General features: G+C 39.1%; 3 protein-coding genes across 3 annotated transcripts in view; 2 read left to right on the top strand and 1 right to left on the bottom strand.

Annotated features, from left to right (window-relative positions):
• smtnl (smoothelin, like) overlaps nt 1-10,970 on the top strand; it is a 36,976-nt gene extending 26,006 nt beyond the window's left edge. The window contains exons 3-10 of the mRNA XM_023261395.3: nt 2,208-2,289; nt 3,825-4,082; nt 4,217-4,279; nt 4,363-4,423; nt 4,508-4,654; nt 4,744-4,867; nt 6,756-6,907; nt 10,225-10,970. Of these exons, the coding sequence (XP_023117163.2) occupies nt 2,208-2,289; nt 3,825-4,082; nt 4,217-4,279; nt 4,363-4,423; nt 4,508-4,654; nt 4,744-4,867; nt 6,756-6,907; nt 10,225-10,351 (1,014 nt within the window). The 3' untranslated portion in view covers nt 10,352-10,970. The remainder of the gene's footprint in view (nt 1-2,207; nt 2,290-3,824; nt 4,083-4,216; nt 4,280-4,362; nt 4,424-4,507; nt 4,655-4,743; nt 4,868-6,755; nt 6,908-10,224) is intronic.
• A 2,550-nt stretch (nt 10,971-13,520) lies between these two features.
• sebox (SEBOX homeobox) lies at nt 13,521-17,639 on the top strand. The gene is made up of 3 exons (XM_023261368.3): nt 13,521-13,944; nt 15,129-15,334; nt 16,676-17,639. Exons 1-3 carry the CDS (start codon nt 13,842-13,844, stop codon nt 17,372-17,374), a joined length of 1,008 nt encoding a protein of 335 aa, XP_023117136.2. The 5' UTR covers nt 13,521-13,841; the 3' UTR covers nt 17,375-17,639.
• Nucleotides 17,640-21,106: 3,467 nt separating this feature from the next.
• tmem199 (transmembrane protein 199) lies at nt 21,107-26,397 on the bottom strand. The gene is made up of 6 exons (XM_023261389.3): nt 26,028-26,397; nt 25,775-25,848; nt 23,395-23,484; nt 23,122-23,164; nt 22,922-23,034; nt 21,107-22,638 (listed from the first exon to the last, which is right to left on the bottom strand). Exons 1-6 carry the CDS (start codon nt 26,206-26,208, stop codon nt 22,543-22,545), a joined length of 597 nt encoding a protein of 198 aa, XP_023117157.1. The 5' UTR covers nt 26,209-26,397; the 3' UTR covers nt 21,107-22,542.
• Between the last annotated feature and the right edge of the window lie 87 nt (nt 26,398-26,484).

Here is a 26,484-nt window from a genome sequence, read left to right as displayed (position 1 = left end):
CAGAAAGGTTTAGTTCACTATACCTGCTCTTATAGCACTGATACTAGTTGCAGCATTTAAATATTTTTGATTAAAAGCTCTGATAAATTCACTGCACCGTGCCTGCTTAGTACCAATAGTAAACTACTTTAGAGGCTAGCTGTTGAACACAGTGAAGCTAACTGGAAGACAGAGTTCTCAGTTCAAAATCCAATTGTAACCATTGCTAATAAAACCTGGGCATGGAACAAAGTCTTTCTTAATAGTATGTCATGTAGTTCACATCATATTTTTTATGAAAAACAACTTGATGTCTTTGTTTATTGTGGCCTTTAATGAACACCATTTCCCATAGCTGTTAGATTTTTGCAGGCTAGATGTCACAGCCTGGCAGAGAGATGAGTCCATGAAGGAGTTGAGGGGTTCTACCAGCTCAGACATGTCTACACAAACACAGAGAGGACTCGACACTGTAGATGTTTTAAGACAGCAGAGATAACAACTAGAGAGCTATATATTTATATGTAGGGTTTTTTCTGTGCTCACACAGACAGTGCTGTTTAACTTAATATGGATACTTAACCCCAGGAATGTGCTTATTATTTCTTAGAGAGACTGAGAAATAAATGCTGATGGAGAGACTACACTGAGGTACAGAAGTCAGTGGAACTTAGGCTAGAGGCCAGATGTGAAGTCTTGATGGTTCTTTATAGTGACTATAATGCTAGTAGCCAGTGAACATCGCGTTCACATATTATAGACTGAACAGTCTTTAAAAGGTTGTAGCTAATTCATTTGCTTTAGAAAGACATCTCAAATGACTACTTTGCCTGCCTCTCTGGTTTTCTGAAATGCTGGTGACTGGCTCAGAGTTGTTTTTCCGTATAGTCACTTCCTTTATCTATTCATTTAGTGGTTTCTGACCAGATGCTGCAGCTCTGCTTCCAAGCACGCTGACGTTATCTAAACACAGCGATGATGCATCAGTGGTGAAATAACGTTCTTAGTCAAACACAGCGCAGGAATCAGCCCTGTCTATTTGATCCCACCGTCACAGCCAAGTTTGAAATACAACCAGCTGTTCATTTGTTATTTGTTGTCAAAGTGCTGAGGATCTCCAACATGGCTGCCTGGGGGTGCATTACATCTGTGGAAAGCCGGTTTCTGGGTCTGTTGCGCCGAAAAACGCTTGACAAGATCAGCAAAGATACGATGTGACATGTTATTTGATCCTGACCTTGAAAAAAACGTGCACAGCTATCAGCGCTGCACTATTGACCTGAGTAGTGTTGTTCTCTGCCAGAGAGGCTGACTATCATCACACTAAGCTCTGTTTATCTTTCTGACAGGGCCACATGGAAAGTGACAGCTTAACCCACAACCTATGTGGGTCAGCAGCACCATGCATCAAGAGTTTGTGATAGAAGTATCTCCCCAGGAGGATGATTAGCTGTCCCAAGTGGCTGATTGTGTTTGGAGAGAGGAAAGACTCAGCTGATCACAGGGACAGGAAAAAGACAGGGTCACAGAGACGTATGAACCCTGGACGCTGATGATGTTTGACATTAAAACTTGATCTCAATCACATTAGCAGTCAGAAATAGATGGGCTTTGGCAGCTCTCCCATCTCTGAGTGTGCCGGTGACAGCGGTGCCTGATTTAAAACAAAGACTTTGCAGATCTTATCGCTGGAGGGGGAGGCAGACACACAGAACAGAACACCATCGGAGCCTCTCACACCTACAAGACTTCACTGAGGTCCACGCTGTTAAATAGCCGACTTTGAAGTATACTGAGCTGTGCCATGTTGATTTGTTGGTTTATTTAGTTTTGTGTGAAGTTGCGTAAAAAATGTTGGCGTCTAAAAAGAGCGAAAGGTTCCAACAATGAGTCAATGAGCATCTGGATTTGTTTTATTGTTCAGATCAGAGGAACATGATGCCCACTCTTTGTCCATGATCCAGACACAACATGTTGGTGTTTGAGCAGCTCGATGTAAAGCTCAGATAAGACAAATACACATTAAACCCCTCTGTGGAACAAATGATCCTTCCAGCTGATCAATACCACAGTGATTATTTCACCAGATTACTGCTCGTGTTCCAGCTCTGTGCTGTGGTGGAAAAACATCCACAACAACTGGTCACCAGTAAAGGTCAAATATGACTTCATTTAAAGCAGTGAAGGCTGCTTGTGTTTTGTTAACTGTGACTCTCTGTGTGTTTCAGAGCATTGAGCGGGAGGAGCCAATAGAAGTGGACCCGGCCCCAACACATGCTGCACAGGAGAACGGACACACTGCTGCAACAGGTAATCACACAACTACACAACCAGGGCGTTCCATCATGGCAGTGCAACGTGTTCCCACATTTACAGCTTATACACAAAGAGTGGTTTCTTGTGTCGGGGCTGTTTTGTTCAAAGTAACCATAAAAAAGACTTTATAATGGGTCCCCAATGATTTTATATAAGCACATTTTACTTGTCATGGTTAGCACTGCTCAGCCTGAGAAAACAGTTGTTGATGATTTTTGTGGCTCTGGCGGAGCTTCGTCGACCATGATGACATCATCACAGTTAATGGTAGTGCAGGCTTGGTTCGGAGACTACAGATTGTTTTTAGAAAGCCTGTTCTGCATGACAGACTGGAGTTGAACAGTTTGCAAGATGTTTTTCAAGGCAATAGTCTGAACAAAAAGAATCTATTGAATTACAGAATGAGAAATGCAGGATCCAGTGTTTTGGGGGCTTCAAAGATGAAAAACCAAAATATCAGCCACCTATGTCCATGCTACATCAGTGTTGTAACGTGGATGTTGGCACGTAAATTAGCAAATTCTCCACGGTTGAGCAAGTGGCTGATCAAGCATTTCAAATGATTTATGTAAAAATCTTCTCTTTTTTTGAAAAGCTGCTTGGTGTCTTGATATACATTTTATATAGTTTATATGCTGTTGGCAAAAGTTAACATAAGTTCATAACAGCCACATTGAAGGGAAATATCCATCCATCCATTATCTATACACCGCTGGAGTCTATCCCAGCTGACTTAGGGTGAAGGCAGGGTTCACCCTGGACAGGTCACCAGTCTATCACAGGACTACATTTAGAGACAAACAATCACACTCACATTCACACCTACAGACAATTTAGAATCACCAATTAACCTCAGCATGTTTTTGGAGTGTGGGAGGAAGCTGGAGAACCTGGAGAAAAGCCACACATGCACAGAGAGAACATGCAAAGTCCATGCAGAAAGATCCCAGGCTGGGATATGAACCGGGGATCTTCTAGCTGGAAGGCAACAGTGCTAAACACCAATCCACTGTGTAGCCCATTGAAGGAAATATGTCTGGCTTAAATAAGCACAAGAATGATGTTTTAAAGCTGCTTTCATTGATTTTGGCTACCTAGGGCCAGCAGAAGAAGCTATAAATGCAATACTGACTTATCAGCACCTTATAATGTAAAGATCAAATGGTAAAAGTGTTAGCAAACGGCAGCCTTTTTGTGGTGCCAATCAAGCAATTTTGCAGCAACATTAGCCTTTATGTTTCTGTCAGAGTGACAGATTATTTTCTTTTAGCTCTGTTTTGATCTCGACCAACTCGAGGGAAATACTGTATCTAGCTAGTACTGCTACTATTAACTAATGCTATGATGTTCAGCAGCTTGTCATTAATGTTGTTTAGGGTTGAAAAATGAAATCATAAGCTTAAAAAAGTGAACTCCCTGTTGAACAGAAAAATACTACAGTCATTTGACCCACTGTTCATCTAAAATTTTGATCCGGCACCATAAGACATTGATCATTATCATAGTTTTAAATCTTTTTATCCAACCAGAACATTCGGTGTTGGTACATGGAAAGATGTCTCCACCCACTGACTTCCCACACGAGCACACAGCACCAGTTGCCATGCGGATGCCTCACCTCCCCATCACTGCTACAACCAAGACAGCAGAAATCAAAGGTTCTCCCGTCTCTCCCAGCAGTCCTGTCGGTTCTCTGTCCTCCTCCATCGCAGAGGCCTCACCTACCGACCAATCAGCTGCAAGCATCGCCCAGCCCCAGCAGACAGACGAGTCTCTACTTCAACCAGGTGTCTATCAGTCTTGTCATCAAGTCAATTCATGCTACGTTTTAGGTTCTTGTATATCATTAATCCAGCGTAATTTACATCTGGTTTTGGAAAATCTCCCCAACCTATCTTCCCTTTGATGTTCTCTTTGTCAGTACCTTCTGTGAAGACATGGACTCCTACACCTATCAGAGCTCTGGGATCTCCTTGTCTTCATGGTGAGCTAATCTTTCACGCAGTATTATAAAAAACAACATTCCAGATAAGATTTATGCTCAATGTACTTTATCTTTTTTTGCAGAGAAAGCAAATTCAGCTCCTGCTAAGTCTGTGACCTATTCAGGGCTGCCACAGCCTGACAGGTGAGTGGATAGATAAAGATATGTTTTTAAGACAGATAAAATATGTTTTGAACTGTCTGACAGTTGCATGCTGCCACCCTGCAGAGATGGTGATGTAAGCAGTGACAGGTCCTTTGGGCAGATGGGAGAGAGAAGGCGGGAGCTGGTGAGATCACAGACTCTGCCTCGCAACATCGGCGCTCAGGCTCGTCGATCTATCTTTGAAAGGCTGGATGCTGAAGCCAGTAACAGGTCAGTGTCATGCTGTGCCTGGGTCATATGGGAACAACAGTGCTTGATGTCTAATGTATCTTTGTTGCCTTCCTCTTTTCTCTGCGCAGTCGCCCTAAACCAGTGGACTCTAAACCAAAGCTGAAGCGGTCCCAGAGTTTTGGTGTGTCCAGCGCCAGCAGCATCAAGCAGATCCTTCTGGAGTGGTGCCGCTCCAAGACCATAGGCTACCAGGTAAAACACCAGCCACTGTCTGACCAACACACTTCTAATCTGACAATTTACTACAATACATTACAGATGTTTTGTAGTTGTATAGTATTATAAACCTATTTAAAGCCATATTTTATTACATTTGGTCCATTTATTATTGGTATCGTTGGGTTACTCACAAGCTCTGATCCTGTTTTAGCCCTCTGACTACAAACTCTGCCGCCCATTGTTTTCCAGGACAGATCACAGTCGATTGCTTTTGTGAATGTCTTTTCCTGCTTTCCAGACAGTCACTGACATCAGTTAATTTCATTATAGCATGGAGATGAACTGGCAGAGATTTACTGCAGATAGATAATCCAGTGGTTCTGGTTATATTTTTGTCCAAGTCGCATTACTGTAGCTCAGTAACGTAGTGGAAAACTGACAGCGTGTTCATGACCTGATTGGAAGTTTGAAGCTGAGCTTTAAAGTTGGAAGCACTGCAGCACCTGGCATGTTAATGCAAGAAGCTAATAAATTCACATTATCCTTTTCATGATGTTTTCCAGCTGTTAGTCTTCTGGGTTGGACTTTCTGGCAACACTGGTAATGAATGCAGTGGTGTTCCTTAACCTTTCAGTCTCAGATAACAGAGTCTTTTAACAGCATATGAACACACCATGTCTGACAACTGAACATGTCAATTCAAGCTGTGAACAGAAATATCATGAAAAAATAACATTACTTTGATTAAAAAAGCAAGTCAGAGGTTTAAGGATAAGAAAATGATGGATTATTGAATGTCAGCTGATCTTTGTAAGTTGATTTTAACGATAAGTTAATCAGCAGATGATAATCCTGTGCTGTGGGCAGCTACAATCTCATTTATAAAGCAGGGTGCAGAGCTGGAGCAGGAATAATTTAGAGGAATAACCAGACAGTAGCAAGAAGAAGGGAAAAGATTAAGTGTTTTGTATGCGCTGATAAGCTTTCTCTCTGAGAGAAGGCAGATGTCACATCTGCCAGTTTTACATGGTTCAACATTTGGAGAAATGCAATTGTTTGCACTCAGTACCACTGTGTGATACTTGGTCTCTTCTTTTTCAACTACTACTGTTCTTCTTGACATTATTTATTATTACAGAAAAGGCATCATAATTAGCAAATTGTAGAAAATTGGTAAGAAAGAACTGGCCAAAATATTCAAAATCTCCAGCATGACACTGAAATTGAAACACAGATGAGGTTAGAGATGGAGGTAATCAATTTCAGATCTTTTTGGTGTTTCAGTAGCTTTAACCTGTCGACACACAGTGCAACACTAATGTGTTAATTATCTACCTGTGAACTACAGAGGGGAATATAGGCGTATGTAATTGTCTGAGTGTGTTATGGAGGGGGTGAGAGTGCAGTACTGAGGTAGTTTAGGTCATGGCTGAGTGCACCAACACATTGCTGCACTCCGGTACCCTTTTCTTCTCAGCAGCCTGCGCCAGCTGCTCCATGTGGCTTTAGTTAGAGTCAAGTAAGGAAGGCAAAGCCAGGACTCTTATTAACTTCTAGAAAACGCTCACACACAGACGAGAAAGGGAGAGATGTTCGTCCGATTACTTGACATGCTGCATTTCATTCATGGCAAACTCCAAACTAATAAAGGGCAGCCTTGAGATGACATGATTTCAAAGGCATGTAATGGTGTGACAGCAGGGGAGGAGAGGACAGTCTGTTTTATCCATCATAATTATGGGCTAGACATGGAGTGAATGGGTAGATGGCTTTATGAAGCTGCAACAAGCTGCCAGTCACTTTTACAAGTCATGTCATCTTTTACATCCTTCAGTCTTTCAGCTCTTACTGCTGTAACTCTCTCACACACTTGCCACATCACCACCTGATCTTCCTCTTCTCTCCCCGTGTTTCTCTGCAGAACATTGACATCCAGAACTTCTCATCCAGCTGGAGTGATGGGATGGCTTTCTGTGCACTGGTCCACTCTTTCTTCCCCACAGAGTTTGACTACAATGCTCTGTCTCCAGCCAACCGCAAACACAACTTTGAGCTGGCCTTTGGAACTGCAGAGTGAGTGACAGAAACATGAAAATATTTTTAAAAAAGGAAGCAATGGTCCATTTTTCTGATTTGGTTTAGCTGAGACCATTGAAGCAGACATTTTACAGGACTGTGACAAACAGCAAGCCAGGCTAAGGTTACAAAAACCACTTACCAGCGCCTTTGAAGCAGGCTAGCGGACATTTTTATTCTTTTTTAAATCAGTAGCTACAGTGACAATGTTTAATGTGGGGCACTATTTTTTTACTCAAAGCAGTGGCTTTGTGACAATTGCCCCTGCCCAAGAAATACCCCAACACAAAATCTCTTATAAAACTGCAACCTTTCATTTTTACACTTTTAATCCACCTTTAATCCATACAAAGTGTGCACATGGATGAAAGGTGGAGTATGCAATGTCAATCTAATTCCCTTTTTTTCAGTTCAGCAAATACCCTATCTCCTCATGGTCTGCTCGCTGTCCATTCTGTGCGTGCAGTGAAAAAATATTGTACGTTGGTACTGAGCCCAGGTTCTGTTCATGGGAAACAAACAAAGCCACTCAGACTGATCCAAACAAAACTATTCCAGGGAGTCTTGTACAGGTGATAAGAGGAAACGCAGGTTAGAGGGGAGATGGAGTAAAAGGGACAGTGGGAGTGACAGAGAAGGTAAGTCTGGAACATGCTATCGGAATATGCTAACTAGCTAAATCTTTCACCAGAAAAACAGACTCCATCTTTAAACAGTAATAACAAAAAAAGCACTCAGGGCACAGTACTCCGCCAAGGCTGTTCATTCCCTGACCCTGCACTGAGCACAGGTGTGTGTTATGCATGTGTACGTTATGTACAGATACTGAATCACATGACCTAAATATGTAGCGGGCGGCGGGAATTGATGGGACTCAGAAACACCTCCACAATTTAATAAATTGTTCCTTGTATCATTTCTGAAGGATAAGTCCCGATAAGTCCACAACGGTGGATTTGTGGTAGGATTGCATTCATGTGATCGTCAGAACCAATAACAACTGGTCATTTTTGTTGCATCCAGCCAACCCTAGAGGTTGGATCATAACAGTCCGCAGGCAGCTGATGTAGTGTTCACTTGTCATAGTTACAGTGCTGCTATCTCGCAATGATACAGAAATCTTTAACAAATCCATGGATACAGACTATAAGCTGCATCACTGCCAGAATCTAATCAGGTGGTCCTTGTGTCATTTCTGACCTTCCCTGAAAATTGTGTCCAAATCCACTATTACGTTTTTGAGTAATGTTGCTAACAGGCAGACAAACAGATTAACAGACAAACATACACCGATCATGACATAACTCTGCTGTGTTCCTTGGCAGAGTAGTAATAATAATTTTATTTATAAAGCACCTTTTAAAACTAACTCACAAAGTGCTTTACAAAACACGCATACAGTAATAACCCCAAACATGCAGTCCGACACTAGACAATTACTATACAATACAAAATTACAAAAATCAAGAACTGATAATGTGATATTAAACCGTATAGAGCAAGAGACATTTTTATAAAGAGACTAGGAGAAGGCCTGACAATAAAAGTGATTGTTTTGAAGAAGTTTTAAAGTGGACACCGAGTTTGCTTCCCTAAGCTCCTCAGGGAGGGAGTTCCACAGCTGAACTCCACAATAGTCCCATCACCTTTACTCACAAGACGGGACTTTGGAACCATTGCGACAGCCCTGGTAGAGGATCTGAGACGACGGTTAGGCACATAGGGAGTTAGCAAATCACAAATATAATCAAGAGCCTTACCATTCAGGGCAATAAAATCTTAAAGTCGATTCTAAAACTCACTGGTAGCCAATGATGGGCAACGAGTACACGGCTAATATGGTCGCATCTTTTAGTGTGTTTTAGAAGCCTGGCAGCAGCATTTTGTTCCTGCTGCAGCCTTTTAATGTTACGCTTGCTGATAACAAACAAGCAAGACAGAAGGTGTTATGTAGTCAGCTTTAGATGAGACTTTAGGGGGATTCTGTGTCTCTGTTTTCCATCTTTGCACTTCACTAAACTAATGCGATGCAGGCTGAAGCTTCATGTTTAACCAACAGACACAAGTGTACTATCTTTTTGAACATTACATGGCAAGAAAGCAAACAACTACATTTCCTAAAATATCGAACTGTTCCTTTAACTTCCTATTGTTGTCATCATGTAACACACAAACATACTGTCAGCTGGGAGTCAGTTTCTGAATTCTGCCGAGTATTTATGTATTTATGGGCCTTAACTGCATCAACAATGTGTGTCTCTGCTTTATTGTGGCTGCGTGTTTCTTAATGTGTTTTCTTTGGTGGTTTATTTTATAGCTCACTCCAAACAACATAATACACACATTTTAAAGAGCTATCCTCCTGCCTGTCTGATCCCATTTCACCATGAGTTTTTCTTTATCACACTGGATGAAAGGTGTACATTCCTTTGTCCTGACTCTATTATTTCATAGACCTGGCCTATTGTGATACTGTACAAACAGGCTGCATACTATAGATCTGACACTATACAGGCCTACAGCATGAACATATGCATACTGTAGCTAAGGGCTTAAAGAAACCACTTGATTTAATAACATTTATTCTTTGAGTGCTGCAGAATTAAGCTGGTTTGACTGAAAAACAATATTCACTTGGAAGGAATCAATCCTGGGTCTTCAGTAGCAGCTTTAGATCTGACCTCTTAAGGAGCTCACAGATATGAGGTTTATAGCACAATAAATATGTATGAATGATCACATTCATTGTTTTGTTCTGTAACTCTGTCACCTCAAAACAAGTCTTTGTTTTCATCAGAATTAAACTGATTGATAGACTGAGTTGTGTTTCTGTACATTGTGTCTCATCTCAAATAATTAGTCATTTAGTCAGTTAACATAAAATGAATTCAAATTAATCAGCAACAGAAAAAAACAAACATTCCATATATATATATATATATATATATATTTTAACTATAAGTATTATATTATATATATATAGTATATATATATATATATATATATATATATATATATATATGTATGTGTATATATATATATATATATATATATATATATATATATATATATATATATATATATATAAATATAAAGAGAAAACAGTAAAAAAAAAATAAGCTGATGTATTTTTGCAACAGTGGATTTTACAGGGTTGATCCATCTCAACACATGTATGCCTCGTTTCACTCTCCCTCCACGGCTTTTTCAACAATAAAATCCTCAATTTTGAAAATGCCAAATCCTGTTTGATTTGCGTTGTAGTTGTGGTTATAAATTCATTCTAACTTGTCTTTCTCTGTCCTTGTCTCCAGAGTGAAGGCAGGCTGTGACCGGCTGATCGAGGTGGACGACATGATGATCATGGGTCGTAAACCAGACCCCATGTGTGTCTTCACCTACGTCCAGTCCCTCTACAACCACCTGCGTAAGTTTGAGTGAAGCTCGGATGCCTCCATCAGAGCTCAACAGACTCTCTACTTTTGTCAAACTCTTTGCTGTCAGACGGACACCTCTGGTGGAGCTGGTGGAGACCCAGGCCTGGCATGAGAGCCTTTTGGAAAGACTAGGTCGCCCCCTAGTGGTGGATTAGTGGACATTCCTCCACATACTGCAGCTAAGCTCCGGCTCACAGACAGCTTAGATCACAGTGATCTGTTATTACTGTGTATGAACAGTAATGAAGAGGATGCAATTACACACAGCTGTACAGGCTGGTCTGAAAAGTACTGTTTTCTTAGTTTTTTAGTTTGTGTATGAGTGTGTGTATGTAGATGTATTGGACAAGAGTTGCTGTGTTGTATAAATCTTTATTATCACCACACGTTTGAAAGCGAGCGTTCATGTTAACCTTGAGTTTTGCACCAATTCAGAGGAGGTTGGCTCATCAATGTCACTGAAAACTGTCTGTGATGCAGCATGATACTATGCTATAGAGAATTAAATGATAATGTGATGAGGTGCTGAGTGATATTTCCATCCATACATGCTGTGTGACATTGTGTTATTGAGATGATATTGATATAAAAATTGAATCCAATAAATTGTATCATACACTAAATTGTGGATGTTTTGTTCATACCAACTGCATGAAAAGGGGAAAGGAAATGAAACATCACAAAATGCTGTAGAGGTTTGGTTTTTCAAGAAAAAAATTTTTTTAATTGAATTAAAACTAACTGTAATTTCCAGTCTTCTTTAATCTCTGTCCTTGTTGCGGATTTCTTGGTTACAAAAAAACATCAGATTAACTATGACACAAGTTATAGTCAAAATGCAACATAAAACAACATTACTGTACATCAGACCGTCATTAGCTACATTCAGCCACATGTAAAAGCATTTTGTAAAAGTTTGAGTCACTGTTGAGCTTCATCATTTGTTCCAGTTGCAGAGTGATTTTCAGCTCATCCCATGATTTTTCTTCCAATCTACTCATTATTTCTCAACCCCATAAAGAGACAGACAGACAGACAGACAGACAGACAGACAGACAGACAGACAGATAGATAGATAGGTAGACAGATTACTCTGCCAAGGTATGTGGCAGAGTTATGTGACGATCGACGTACATTTGTCCATCCGTCTGTTATTCCATCTGTTAGCAACATTACTCAAAAACAGTTTTGTATTGTATAGTAATAATCTGGTGTCAGATTGCGTGTTTGGGGGTATTACTGTATGTGCGTTTTGTAAAGTACTTTGTGACTTTGTTTTGAAAGGTGCTTTATAAATAAAGTTATTATTAATACTCCACTAAGAAATACGGGAGAGTTATGTGATGATCGATGTATGTTTGTCTGTTTGTTTGTTTGTGTGTCTCTTAATAACATTACTCAAAAATGGAATGATGGATTTGGATGAAACTTTCAGGGAAGGTCAGAAATGACACAAGGACCAAGTGATTAGATTTTGGCAGTGATGCTGCTTTTAGTCTGGATCCATCGATTTGTTAAAGATTTCTGTATCATCGCCAGATAGCAGCACAGTGTCACTGTAACCATGACAACAAGTGAACACTATGTCAGCTGCCTGCTGACAATCACATGATTGTGATCCTACTACAAATCGACTGCTGCGGACCTATCAGGACATACAAGGAACAACTGATTAAATTGTGGGGGTGTTTCTGAGTCCCATCAATTCCCACCGCCCGCTACATATTTAGGTCACATGATTCGGTATCCGTACATAACACACACATGCATAACACACACCTGTGCTCAGCGCAGCGTCATTTTGTTTGTGGGTACATCTATATTAAATGGCTACATCCTATGTTGTTGTGATTTCTGATCATCAATAACTAATAAACAAATGCTGCGTTAATAAAAAAAATGCAATGGAGTAATGAACAGCCTTGGCCGAGTACGGCGCTCTCTGAGTGCTTTTCTTGTTCTCTCTGCACCAGTGGACGTCAACTACAACACAAGGTAATTATTCCATATTGTTTTGTTTGTGGGCTGCACAGTGGCGTAGTGGTTAGCACTTTCGCCTTGCAGCAAGAAGGTCCCTGGTTCGCGTCCCGGCTTTCCCGGATCTTTCTGCATGGAGTTTGCATGTTCTCCCTGTGCATGTGTGGGTTTTCTCCGGGTACTCCAGCTTCCTCCCACAGTCCAAAAATATGCTGAGGTTAATTGATTATTCTAAATTGCCCGTAGGTGTGAATGTGAGAGTGCTTGTTTGTCTTTGTATGTGGCCCTGCGACAGACTGGTGACCTGTCTAGGGTGTCCCCTGCCTTCACCCGAGTCAGCTGGGATAGGCTCCAGCCCCCCCCCCCGCGACCCTAGTGAGGATTAAGTGGTGTATAGATAATGGATGGATGGATGTTTTGTTTGTGTGGCAGGTGCACCTTGCAGCTAATGAAGTTATAACATGCTGGATGATCTTTCTATAGAACATTTAAGAATTTCTATTTGTTCGAATAGGAATCATTAACATCAGTGATTGGATGTGCTGAAAAGACAGCATCCTCTGCACATGGACTCCACTAGACTATCATAACTGATTAAGTGACTGTTAGTTGATGGTGAATCCAGCTGCCGTGCAGATGGAACATCAGCACAGAAACTCCTCACATCTCATCAGTCCATCTCTCTACTGATCTGAGGACAGGCTTTAAACAAAGAGGTGATGTGACACAAACAGAAGAATATGATCAAACTGTGCACATATGATATCATCTAGAGGGTGGAAACACAAACCTATCACTCTACATGCCATCCTGGTGGACATATCGTCATGCTTCCTGAACTTTTCACTTTTCCCAGATGTAGCCTGTGATTACAGGCTGCTTATGTGGTCTCAGTATTACACTTTTTATTTAACCATAGGAGAAACCATGTCACATGCAGTAGCTGATGTTTAATGCCAGTATCTTGAACATGGAATAAATATCATTAAATGCCATAATCTTACAGCAGTGAGTTGTTTTGCAGGAAAAGGGATCATTAAGATTTCAGTGGATTAAGTAGCTCTATGACCTACTTTGAAAAAAATGCAGAATAATTTAATGTCCAGTCAGTAAAATGTATAAATATGTCTGAGAGACAGGCTTGTCCAAAATGTAGCGTCATAGGAACATTTGGAACAGCAAATGCAGGTCCTTAGGGCTTTAATATTTATTTAAAAAGCTTATTTCCGCATTTTAAAAAATTACGATACCCACAAAATTCCCTCAAGACAAGCCTCATATTATCAAGTAAAATCCAGCAAACTTTTCAAATGCAGTTGGAGCAGTCGAGGAAAACATAATGCAGCATGAAAACAAATCAGTCACAGGGGATTAAAGAGGTGCATAACACCTGGATGTCATGGGTGCTGGGTGTCCCGTCTGATCTGCCCGGACTATAAGAAGCTTCTGACTCCTCCTCAGCTGTCAGCATCAGTGGAGGCCGAGCAGCAGATGTGTGAGTCTCTGTTTGTGCAGTTATGGCTCTGTTCATGGACTCGGACTTGTCTTTACTCAAGCAGAACCAGCAGAAGGACCTGGTGGACCTGAAGGCGTTATTTGGAGAACAGGAGCACTGCAAAGGTGAGCAAAAAGGCTTTTTTTTTTCAAAAAGAAAATAAATTTTATCTTTACGTATTGAGATAGCTTTTAATACCTACCAATCAGTTAAACACAGGAGACATCACCAAAATTTATTTATTTATTATTACAATACAACTTATTTTATTTGATTTTTTTCTCAGTATAACAATTTCAAAGTAAAATACCCAAAAATTGCAATAGAAATCCAGTGGATGAGAATTTTATTATAATGAAAACAAAATCAGCAGAGTGTAAACTGATGTGAGTACATTTTCCAATACAGATATCTGCTGTTAAAATAATATATGACATGAAAATCTAAAATCAATTCATTTTGCTGGAAAATGGTAGCTGCGTAAAAAAAAAAAAATCATTAAAAAAAATTAAGTTAACGGTTGTACAGTAGCTAGTTGATTTCATTTTACAGGCTTAGAAAATGATAAATTATTAACACACAGTCACAGATGGGTGAGTTTCAGCCTGAAATAATTAATCAAAAATAAACAACAAACAAATAAATAAATAAATTTTTAAAAATTCCTCCCAAAGCTTTATGCCATTTATTTTCTTTACTCATTTTAATACATTTTATTCATAATTTCTTGTGAATTACTTCTGAACTGCTCCTGATCTTCATTTAATATTACAGTACAACTTATTTTATTTGAGCTTTTTCTCATTGTAACAATTTCAAAGTAAAATACTCAAAAATTAAAATAGAAATCCAATGGATGAGAATATTATTATAACGAAAACAAAATCAACACAGTTTAAACTGATGTGAGTACATTTTCCAATACAGATATCTGCTGTCAAAATAATATATGACATGAAAATCTAAAATTAATTAATTATTTTGCTTGAAAGGGATAACTGTGTAAAATAATAATAACAACAACAACAACAACAACAACAATAATAATAATAATAATAATAATAATAATAATAATAATAAAATCTTAAATAAACAGCTTAAAAAATGTCAAATTATTGGCAAAACACACAGCCACAGATGGATGAGTTTCTGACTTAAATAATTCAATCTAAATAAATTTTTAAAAATACATTTTAAAATCCTTCCTGAAGCTTCATTCCATTTATTTTCTCTACTCATTTTAATATATTTTATTCATGATCACCTGTGAATTAGTTCTGAGCTGCTCCTGTTCCTCTATGATCTTCAGATGGCTGCAGTGGGAGCACCGTGTCCTCCCCGGAGCCAGACCGAGCTGGCGGCCTGGTGGAGGGTCAGAGGAAGAGGAAGAGGACCATCTTCAGCCGGGCCCAGCTGTCGGAGCTGGAGCAGGCCTTCGCTGTGACCCCCTACCCAGACATCACCCTCAGGGAGAGGCTGGCTGCTCACACCCACCTGCCCGAGAGCAAGATCCAGGTGAGGCGGCTGAACACCCCGCAGAGGTCCTGAGGTTCTGGGAGTTCTTTAAAGCTTCTGTAGTTCATTCATTTTATATTTTCAGAGTAATAAATGACCACCAATAGTTGAATCCTCAGGTGATCATCACAGATCTGCAGCAATTCAGAGTCTTTGTTTTGGAATCCCGACCCGCAACTGTTTTGGTTCACTCTAATGTAATCAGCACTGTTTGGGCCCCAGAAGACAGATGTTTATTTCTAGCAGATTTAAAACAATATTTATAGCTATTTGGGGAGATTAAAATGACAAAATTCAATTTGATACTGCAAAGACTGATCTGACCTAAATTTAAACACATATAAAATATGTGAAACATTGAGGACTTAACCCGGCACAGGAATATTTATTTTAGATTTTTATCCAATAATTGCAGCATTTTCAACTTATTTTGGAATGAAATTAATTTACAACATCATTTGCAATATTACTTTCTCAATAGCATGTTCACTGCCAGTTTCAGCACAGTGTCCAATATTACTAATCTATTTATTTACCCTTGTTTAACCAGGAAGTCCCACTGAGATTAGAGATCTCTTTTACAAGGTAGACCTGGCCAAGGTAGCAGTCATACAATATTTTAAAAAGCTACATAAAATAGACACATAATATACATATTACATTATCCTGTGAAATATGTACTGTTGTAATATAAATAATAATAAACTTACTATACTACTATAGCCTATTACTTTTTTTTCTAGTTTTATTTTAGCCTACTTATTTTCTTTCTTTTACTGGTTTACAATGGTAATAATTATTGCTAATTTATCACAAACTGTATTTATTCTTATGTATTTTTTCTGATCAATATTTGACATTAAGATTTCCTTCATGGATGATAAACTTTTGTGCTCTAGGTTATAATCAGGCTACCTTTCACAGCATTAAGTCAAATAAAGAAAATAGGTACAATTAGATTTCTCATTTAACTTGATTATAATTTATAGAATTGATATATTGTCATTTTTATTCTAAGCAGCAGGAGTAAGCCCCTAAGTAAAAACAAAAACTTTGATGTTGATGACTAGTTATAGGTTAGATTCCATGCCGTCAATGCTTTGTTCTAATTTTGAAAATGAAACTATTGTGCTAGGCTATTGTGATTATAAAATGATATTATGTTCTTGGGTTTTAAAGTATGATCAGAACATTACATGGATCAATGAGGGACATTTTTTAAGAGTTTATTTCTTTCTAGGTGTAATCATAAAACATTTGGAAGCCCAAGCCTAATGACCCCATATGGAATTAATTATAATGCATATGACCAGACATTACAAATCTTGTCATTTTCTGCAGGTTTGGTTCCAAAACAGAAGAGCTAGAAGTATCAAGACTGGCAGACCCCCCAAGTCCAGCAAGCCTGTGCTGGGAGGTAGAGGCTTTGTGGAGCCCTCTCCTGGTCCTGTGGCTTCCACATACCCGGCCCCACCCTCTCTGGCAGACATTTTCAGGCCAGAGCAGAACCACTCCTGTGAGGATGTACCTCAGATTTACTCTGACTGGATCCAGATCTACAGCAACCCTGTATCGCCATCCTCCTCCTCCTCGACCCTCCACCAGCAGCAGCCCGTTCGCAGCTGCTCCAAATCCTCAGAGTCTCGTCTCTGGGAGGAGGAGCAGCACCGGCAGCAGCACCTGGGACCAACGCTCACCGGTTTCCTTCCCGGTTCATTTTCTCAGCCCATCACCAGGCAGCCTCACCACCCTGCCACCACCCGCTCCTACCAGGCCTTCAGGAACTTCAAGCCCCAGAGCCTGGCTTCATCTGGGGCTCATCAGGGCATGTATGGAGGCAGCACTGGAGGTGGAGGTCATGCCTCGGTAGACCAGGTGGTCCCTTCCCACCCTCAGCCGGTATACTGGGAGGTAACTCAAGGTCAGGGACACCACCACCATCATCATCATCACCCACAGATGGGACCACAGACCTCCATGGGCTACATCTCAGACCTGATCTACAACGCTGCGATTGTTACAAATTTTCTAGAATTCTGATGCCTCTGGATGAAGATCATAGACTATATTAATACTGAATATTGTTGCAATCAAGGTTCCTATTTCTGTCAGATCCCTTTGTATTTCACTTTACAGCACTTTCTGTGTCTATGTGTTTTCGGAGCTAACTGTATGACTGCAGCCTAAGACTGTAGTCTATTATACTGTAGCAGAGTATAGTTGTTGTGATGTTGTTCCTTGTCCTACTTTTTTATGTTTTATGTTTTCAGCAATGTGTTGTAAATTTTAGGGAATAAATTGAGTTATTTCATCCCAGCTTAAACTCAACTGTTATTGAAACAACACATTATTGGTTTATATAGAATCAATCATTCCTTAAAGCAAGAATAGTCAGTTTGTTTTTGAGCCATTCGGTAAAGAACAGGAGCAAGTAAGAAAAAATATGGAAGAATATCATGAAGCCACAAAAGTACAGCATTTAGACTATTATACTTGTAGCTGTCATAATTTTTCTAGTATCTGTACATATTTAATCAGTCAGTTATACTCTAACCTAATAATTACATTGATTTATTACTTTTAAAGATTTTAGTCATTAATTTCAGCTAGCATAACTTTTCTTACCGTTTAGTATTGTCAACTATTTATTATCATTTTGGCTACTTTTTGCTAACTATTTTAAACATTTTCTATTACTGTTAGCGAACCCAGCTTTTATAATTCTTTATCCATTATTTAGCTATTAAACCATTATTTTCCCCTTACTATTGGCTAACATAACTTTTCTAATCATTTTGTATTTTTAGCTATTTACCGTCATCAAATCCACTACTTTGCTAACTATGCTAACTATTTAAACATTCACCCATTACTGCTAGCTAGCATACCTTCTCTAACCATCTATGCATTACTCTCAGCTATTTAAACACCATCTGTTAGCCTACTCAACAATTTAAACATTTATTGATTATATTTAGTCATTTTTAACCATATAGCCACTAGCTACAGTTAGCTTTTCACCATTTATCTTAATAACACATTGCTATTCATTTCACTTCTGTGTATTTATTAGTCCTACTTTAAGTTAACTCTGCAGGTACATGCACATGGTTGAATCATCTGAGTAGAAGTACAGAGCAGGCAAAAATGCCTAATGTACCTCAACATTCTAGTGAAGTAGACTTCAGTTCTTATGTAAATGTATTTTGCTACGATCCACCACAGAAGTCATCTTAGCTTTACATCCGCATGGCGCATTGTTGCCCCCAAAGTAGCTTTTACTTAAACAATCTCCTTTCAGTTATTTTATTTTAAAAGGGGAGAGTTTACATTAATTAATAGTCAAGCAAATTAACTATCCACTATCTCTACACCGCTTAATCCTCACTAGGGTCGCGGGGGTGCTGGAGCCTATCCCAGCTGACTCGGGCGAAGGCAGGGGACACCCTAGACAGGTCACCAGTCTGTCGCAGGGCTACATACAGAGACAAACAATCACTCTCACATTCACACCTACGGGCAATTTAGAGTAATCAATTAACCTCAGCATATTTTTGGACTGTGGGAGGAAGCCGGAGTACCCGGAGAAAACCCACGCATGCACAGGGAGAACATGCAAACTCCATGCAGAAAGATCCCGGGAAAGCCGGGACGCGAACCAGGGATCTTCTAGCTTCAAGGCGAAAGTGCTAAACACTACGCCACTGTGCAGCCAGCAAATTAACTATTTTTCAGTAAATAAATGACACCATGTAACTGGCTAACTCGTCTCCACCATGGAGACACTGCTTCACATGACATGGTTTCTCCTCACAGATGCCAGCTCCTGTTTTCCTGCTCTAAGCTGGCATGTTTAATGCTGCGACCCCGTGAGTATTATCTTCCAAAACATTCTGATTAAAATGATTCCTTGCTGTAGGATACCATGACAGGAATAATTATTTTCTAAGTCAAAATATTTTTTTTCATATCTCTCTGTACTGTAAGTATCACAGGGTTTAGATGGACAGAGGGACGGGAAAAAAAGAGAAAAATAAGAAATAAATTAAAGGCAGAGCTCAGGGTCTATCAGCTTACAGGCTCTGTAATTCGGCCTGGATTTAAGTTTAGAAATATTACATGAGAGGTATAATAACAGAGGCAAATATGACAGACAGGAGTGCCCACTGTTGGTCCAGTGCTGGACAGAGATCTCTGAATATCATAATCATCTTTAATACCAAATAATCTTCAATAAACCTTTAATCCGGGTGTCAAATCTCAGATCTTAGGAAGATACTTTTTTTTGTATTCCAGATGTGGTTACATCTCTTAATCCTTCCAGTGATATGACAGTACTTGACAAGAGAAACGGGATAGTTTACAAAAATATGAATCCATATCTGGAGAAGGGATCAGTGAAAAGGGATCTTCTGTGTCGTGCTGGGATGGTTTGAACTAGAATACATGGTGTTATTGTTCAGAGCATGAAAGTCTTATATCATCGCTCTGTACTGTACAATAATCATTTGTTTGGTATGTGTTGGCTAGATATAGTAAGCACAGATCAGAAGATAATTAATACCACATCTGTCCGATAGGTAAACAGTATTACTGACTGGGACCACAGCAGGTGACTTATTTAGAAGAGTCAAAACAAGGGCAGTGGCAGAGCAAAAATAAAACCTTTGGCCAAAATAACTCAAGGTCCATTTAATAGCTTTCCGAGGGTTCTCAACCATGTCATGGTCTTCATAGCTGGACAAGGTTTGCTGAGCTGAGCAAGCAAAACCACTTCCCAAGGTCAAGAATGAACTCCTACACTTGATTTTGGTCCACTTTTATTAAGTTTAAAGTCATTTACAGCAATTTAAAAACAACAGTGGTGATATTCTTTACTTTATTGTAGCCAAATCCAATGAAAAGACTAGAATGAAAAATCAGGTCTGAAAACAAATATCCAAACCTTGAATTTTCTTGTTACACTCTTCCTTCACACTCAATTGTTGTCCAACTACCATTCCAAAGTTTGGGGTCACCCAGATAATTTCATATTTTCCATGAAAACTCACTTTTATTCATGTGCTAACATAACTGCACAAGGGTTTTCTAATTATCAATTAGCCTTTCAACACCATTAGCTAACACAATGTAGCATTAGAACACAGGAGTGATGGTTGCTGGAAATGTTCCTCTGTACCTCTATGTAGATATTCCATTAAAAATCAGCCGTTTCCAGATAGAATAGTCATTTACCACATTAACAATGTCTACACTGGATTTATCATTCATTTAATGTTATCTTCATTGAAAAAACTGCTTTTCTTTCAAAAATAGGGACATTTGCTAGTCCTTATTTTGAAAGCAGCAATGTTTGGGTAAATAATTGAGAAACAAGTGAGTAAAGTCTGCTTACTTCTATAATTACACATGACAAACTGCTTCACAACAAAATTTTAACATACAGTATGTCACACTGTGTGAGAGGGATCAATTAAAGCCTTGGTTTCTGCTGTTACAGATTATATTATATACTGTACATTTGCTCCACAGTGTGCGATTAATGTGATTCTAATTTTGTCTTTTGTTGCCAAATTTTGCTTATTTGTGAATATGTCTCATAGTTAAATTAGCCTGTTCTCTTTCCCAACTCATGACATACTGCTCTTTGATAGGACCCCTTAGCATTTGAATACACTCGATGCCCTTTAGTGTCATTTGACCACCTGTAGGTTAGTTCAATAGACCTGTAAGAATCTATGAAGGTCAGAAATAGATGACATGAGTCCGTAGTCAAATGCTCTCTGCTGGCGTCATCCCTAATAGTTTTATGTTAAATTTTATAATGAGATACACACAAAACAGATGAAATTAAGAGAGGGTTGAATACTTTATCACAAGCCTGTATGTATTTAGTCATAAATATTGTACAGCTTTTTGTTCCTTTTAAATTACTGAGTCACTTTAGAGAACAAGAAAAACACTCGGAGAGAGTAGTACTCTGCAAAGGCTGCCCATTCATTGTATCATTTCTGATGGATAAGTCCTGGTAAGTCCACAACGGTGGATTTGTAGTAGGATCACAGTCATGTGATCGGCAGCAGGCAGCTGACGTAGTGTTCACTTGTTGTCATAGTTACAGTGATGCTGTGCCACTATCTCACAATGATACAGAAATCTTTAACAAATCCATGGATCCAGACTATTAGCCACATCACTGCCAAAATCTAACCACTTGGTCCTTGTATTGTTTCTGACCTTCCTTGAAAATTTCATAAAATCCATTCGTCTCTTTTTGAGTAATGTTGTGCACAGACAGACAAACATACACCGATCATCACATAATTCCGTCGAGTTCCTTGGTGGAGTAATGAAACTTGATAGTGTATCTGTGGTCCATCTGTTTAGAAATGACCAGTACGCCGGAGGCTGAGTGGCATGAACAGGGTTGGAAATTCACAAAATATATGGAGATAAACTGTTGGTTTTGGTATTTATGTTCACTCTGATGGCAAAAAATATATGGAACAGCAATACCAGACCTTTGAAAAATAAAGTTATGTTATATGCCTCAACCTACAGACTAATTTACCATAAATTGCAGTGAGGTAAAATGTATTTAAAAAAGACATTCTCGCATTGGTCTTATCATGTTTTAGTGTCAGTATCGTACATAGTGCAGAGAGAGAAAGTACTCTATGGGGAAGACGGTATTAATTGGAGTGATTACCTTTAATTAGTTCTGCTGATTTTATTAAGCAATCATCTTTTTAAATATGATTACATTTTAGGGCAGACTGGAATAAATCATAACATTAATTTTACAGCGCAGTGACAATGAGAGAAAAACTAGGCTGTAGATTTAAGAAAGGCATGAAAAATGAGTGTAAATAAATAAGAAAGATGATTCATGAAGAAGGGCAGGTGGAATGTCAAACATCAAATATTTGATTATTTGGAAACAATTTGCTTTTTTCCAGAAGTTCCAGCTTCCATTTAGCACTACTACTGTCTCAGTTTATAAATTCTCAGGATCTTAAACGTGACTGGTTAATTCCACCAATTTTCCTGACAGATTAAAAAACAAAAAGCAGGAAAAGTCTTTACAGCAAAGTAGATCTGAATCACAAAACTTGGTGTGTTTGCCAAAATTCTTCTTTGAGGGCTGCTGTAGTCTGCTGGTTTTGCTTCCAAAGGTTCCTGCTACTCTCATTTCTTGATCATAGCTGCTAAGGTTCCCCTAGTTCTCCCTCCATGGTCCGGACCAGGACGTACAGCTCAGCAAGCCCGACTACAGATGCAGCGATCACAGCTGATATCACCCGCTGGAAAACATCAAAAAACAAAAAAATTAAAAATAAAAAAAAATAGAAAAGTAAGTTCATGTAACCTTTAGTAGAACACAAACTATAAAAACATGCAACTAAGAATAATGAAACTAGCACAAAAAAGTCACAAAACTAGTGCAAGAACAAGTGAATTTGTATCCATAAAAATTCACTTAATATAAAAGATTTGATAAAGGGTTTGGTAGCTGACATCTGTTATGTACTATAATGTGCCAAATAAAGGACAGCTATGTTAACGTGAAATTGAATGTTCCCTTACCGCTGCTATTTCAGTGAACAAATACTGACTCCCCATGTATGAACAGGCAAAAGTAGCAACTACAGTAACCAGGAAGTTGAATACGGTCACCAGCAATGCTTTGACCGACCGCACTGTGAGAAGAGAGAAAAAACAAGTTCAGGATCCACAATTCAGCCTCTGTAATTAGATGATCAGTGGTACAAGTGTAGCACACTAACCTTGCCCTCCAAAATCTGCTAGGATTCCATTTCTGTTGATTTCCTACAAACAAATTACAAATCTTATTGCTAAAACCCATTCCAGAAATCAGCACTGTGAAACTAAAGAAATCATATTTTCTCTGCCTTTGTAAAAATGCTGAAGGTTTTACAGTTGTATTAAGTCCCCCACCATGACTAAAAATGAGACAACATAAGCTTGAAGAGTCACGTGTGTCAGAATCTTGACCTTTATGTCATTAAGATGTCTTAAACACTAACAGGAGAATCTACCTGAGTGTTGACGTTCCGTGTGATCCTGTTGTATTCCTCGTTGGCTAGTTTGGCTTTGATCTTCTCAAGACGTGCAACCAGCTCAGGGTTCTGAAGAGAGAAGTGAAAGTTCAGTTTTCTTTATCAGGTAATGAAAATGGTTTTACCCACAGCTCTTTCCACCTTCCTTTGAAAGAATAGAACTGCACTCAAATAACATAAAGACAAATGGAAGAAGTTGAGCTCTTTCATCACATTTTATCTCTTCAAAGCTTATGTAGACTGTCTATTCCATATGCTGTGAATTGAGAATACATAATGTAACATTGTTGCTCCATCAGTCTGTTACAGTTTTTCTCAATTGATAAGACACTAAATTCCATTCACTGCACACATTTCTCAAAAACAGGACTCTGCTGTCTAAATTTTGGACACTATTCATGGTTTGCACACAGTTTCCAAAAGTCTTGCACTCTTTTTGCAAAAGACTGAACACGTTTTTTGCTCATTCGAACACTCTTTTTCACTCATAGCCCACATTTTTCAAAAAGTGAACACTAGGAAGCAGAATTGGGACACTGTTCCAACACTGCTGTCACAATTAAGACACAAGTCAAAACTGAAAACACTGTTGCCAGTGAACTGCACACTATAAAACCTGCTGGGAAGCAGAATTAGCTGTTCAGAATGGATGTCAGAGGAGCAAGAGGTCATGTTGGAAGAAGAGGACATGGACGTGGACGACCCAGACCATGGCCAGAACCAGAACCAGAACCAGCTCATGCACCTGATCCTGGACCACTTTACATGGTATGTAAATGTTGTTTGTCACTTCAGTGACATGTCTATACTGGAACAATACAAGCAGTCAGAAATGTTCTGAGAATACTGTAAAAAATCTAATGTATAATTCTGGTTCACAAGTGCTGGTAAAATTACAGAAAGTGTACATGACTGACTTTTTCTCTGTTTGGTGTGCGTTTGTTCCAGAGAGTTTTTCAGTTGGATTCTGATGATACACATGAATACATCTATGTGGATGAGGCTGGTTTCAACCTGGTCAAGAGGAGGAGAAGAGGGAGAAACATCATTGGACAACGGGCTATAGTCAACGTCCAGGTCAGCGTGGAGCAACGTAACCCTCTGTGCTGCAATAAGCAATCTTGGAGTAATTCACTGTCATGCAGTTCTGGACCCATAGAACACCCAGCATTTGTTGACTTTCCTAGATGGACTTAGAGGGCCGAGAACACAGGTGCAGCAGGGCGTTTGGCAAGAATACACAGTTTTTGTTGTTGTCTGGGACAATGTTAGTTTCATAGAGGACTATTGATTCGGGAATGGTTCAATATGAGCCCTCAAGTTATTGTGATTTTTCTGCCACCATATTCTCCCTTTCTGAATCCTATAGAAGAATTCTTGTCTACATGGAGGTGGAAGGTATATGAGCAGCATACTTAAGGAACATCTCTATCCATCAGTGGTCTTGGCATGTGGTGATGTTCCTGTTGATGCATATCAGGGATGGATCAGACACACTAGGTCTTTCTTTCCACGTTGCCTGACCAGAGAAAACATAGCTTCTGATGTTGATGAGGTCCTGTGGTCTGACCAGGCTGAAAGAATTGATGCAGACGTGGTGTAAATATCTGCACACTGTACTGTGTACAATATAGTGCTGTATTTTTTGTCTAACATTATTTTTATTTTATAATGTACAGTCAAGCACTGCAATGGCCCCCTCTGATTCATTTATAGGATGCATTTGTGTTTAAGTTGTCATTTTTGAAGGCTGTATTATTATTTTTATATTTCATGTGAAAACACAGTGAGAGAGGAGTGTTTTGTATTTAGCATTACAGTGTCCTACTTTTGCTTTGTGTGTTTTAATTCTGAAAACAAAGTTCAAAATTTGACAGTAAAGTGCGTTTTTGACACAAGTGTGCAGTGCTTTGTGAATTGTGTTCAAATAAAGAAAATAGTGTGCAGTGTTTTGGGAAATGTGTGCTATTTTTCAGGAACAGTGTCTTATCAATTAAGAAAAACTGTAAAGTGGCAGCATTCTGTCATTCAGATATAGGTCACTTTTACATTATTGTTCTTCACGGCTTCATTCAGACATACCCATTAGAGTGATGAGTGATGGCAGGAGACACAGTATGCACCCTATTTTGTCTCATTCACATCAGACTGGACAAAATAGATTAATAAACAAAAACTAAATCTAAACTAACAGCAGTCTACGTTTAATTGTTTTTGGACATTTCAATTTGCTATAGATGTGAAAATGTAGAGCAAAGTGAATTAAAAAGGTGTTTTGTGAGTCTGGCTGCAAACTGAGTCGTTTACTATGTGTGACGTTGGAGTAAGTAATAGCAGTGGCACGATGTCATGCACTTACTCTGGGAGGCTTCACAACCTCAGGCAGGTACAGTGAGCTGTCCTCCAACAACTCATGCAGGTAGAAAGGATGTCCTGCAGAAACACAGCCACAAGAAAGTGTTAATAATATATGTCTCTATTATGTTCCATCAGAGAAAGGTGATTATTATACATTAGTCTGTTCCCAAAACCTGCTCCAGCTGACTCATTCAGAAAACACATTATCATTACTGTTGATACTGTTTGGCATTTATATGAAAACTGGTTATTACCTTCGTCCTGAAGGTATTTCTTCAGTTTTCTCGCTGTGCTGAAAGACAGTTTTATTTCCCTTTTATCCAGAAGCTCCTGCAGTTCCTCTCTCAGGGTCTGAGGCAGAGATGAGTCCGTGTTTTCCAGCAGCTCTGTCACCTTATTTCGGAATATATCTCCGACCACAAACGCAGACGCCATGATGCTAACACGGCACACACTCAGTGGAAAGATTTTATGCGATGCCGCTCTTTAATGACACCTTTCTGATGAGCGTGTTCACAGGGAAGAACACAGATGTTTAACATTTACCTGTTTACACCAGCAAAGCACCACTAAACACATAAACCCAGTAGGCGGCCATATTATCTGCCTTGTGACTCAATGACGTAATCGCTCATGTGATCATCAAAGTGAAATTTTATTTTAAAATGCCCTTCTTAAATTATTTTTAAATCTCGTTTATAATCATGGAAA

This window comes from Amphiprion ocellaris, chromosome 7 (assembly GCF_022539595.1).
Source record: "Amphiprion ocellaris isolate individual 3 ecotype Okinawa chromosome 7, ASM2253959v1, whole genome shotgun sequence".
In the NCBI taxonomy this organism is placed as follows: domain Eukaryota; kingdom Metazoa; phylum Chordata; class Actinopteri; family Pomacentridae; genus Amphiprion; species Amphiprion ocellaris.
Note: the sequence above shows the minus strand (reverse complement) of the source record. Positions and strands in the feature narration are given on the sequence as shown.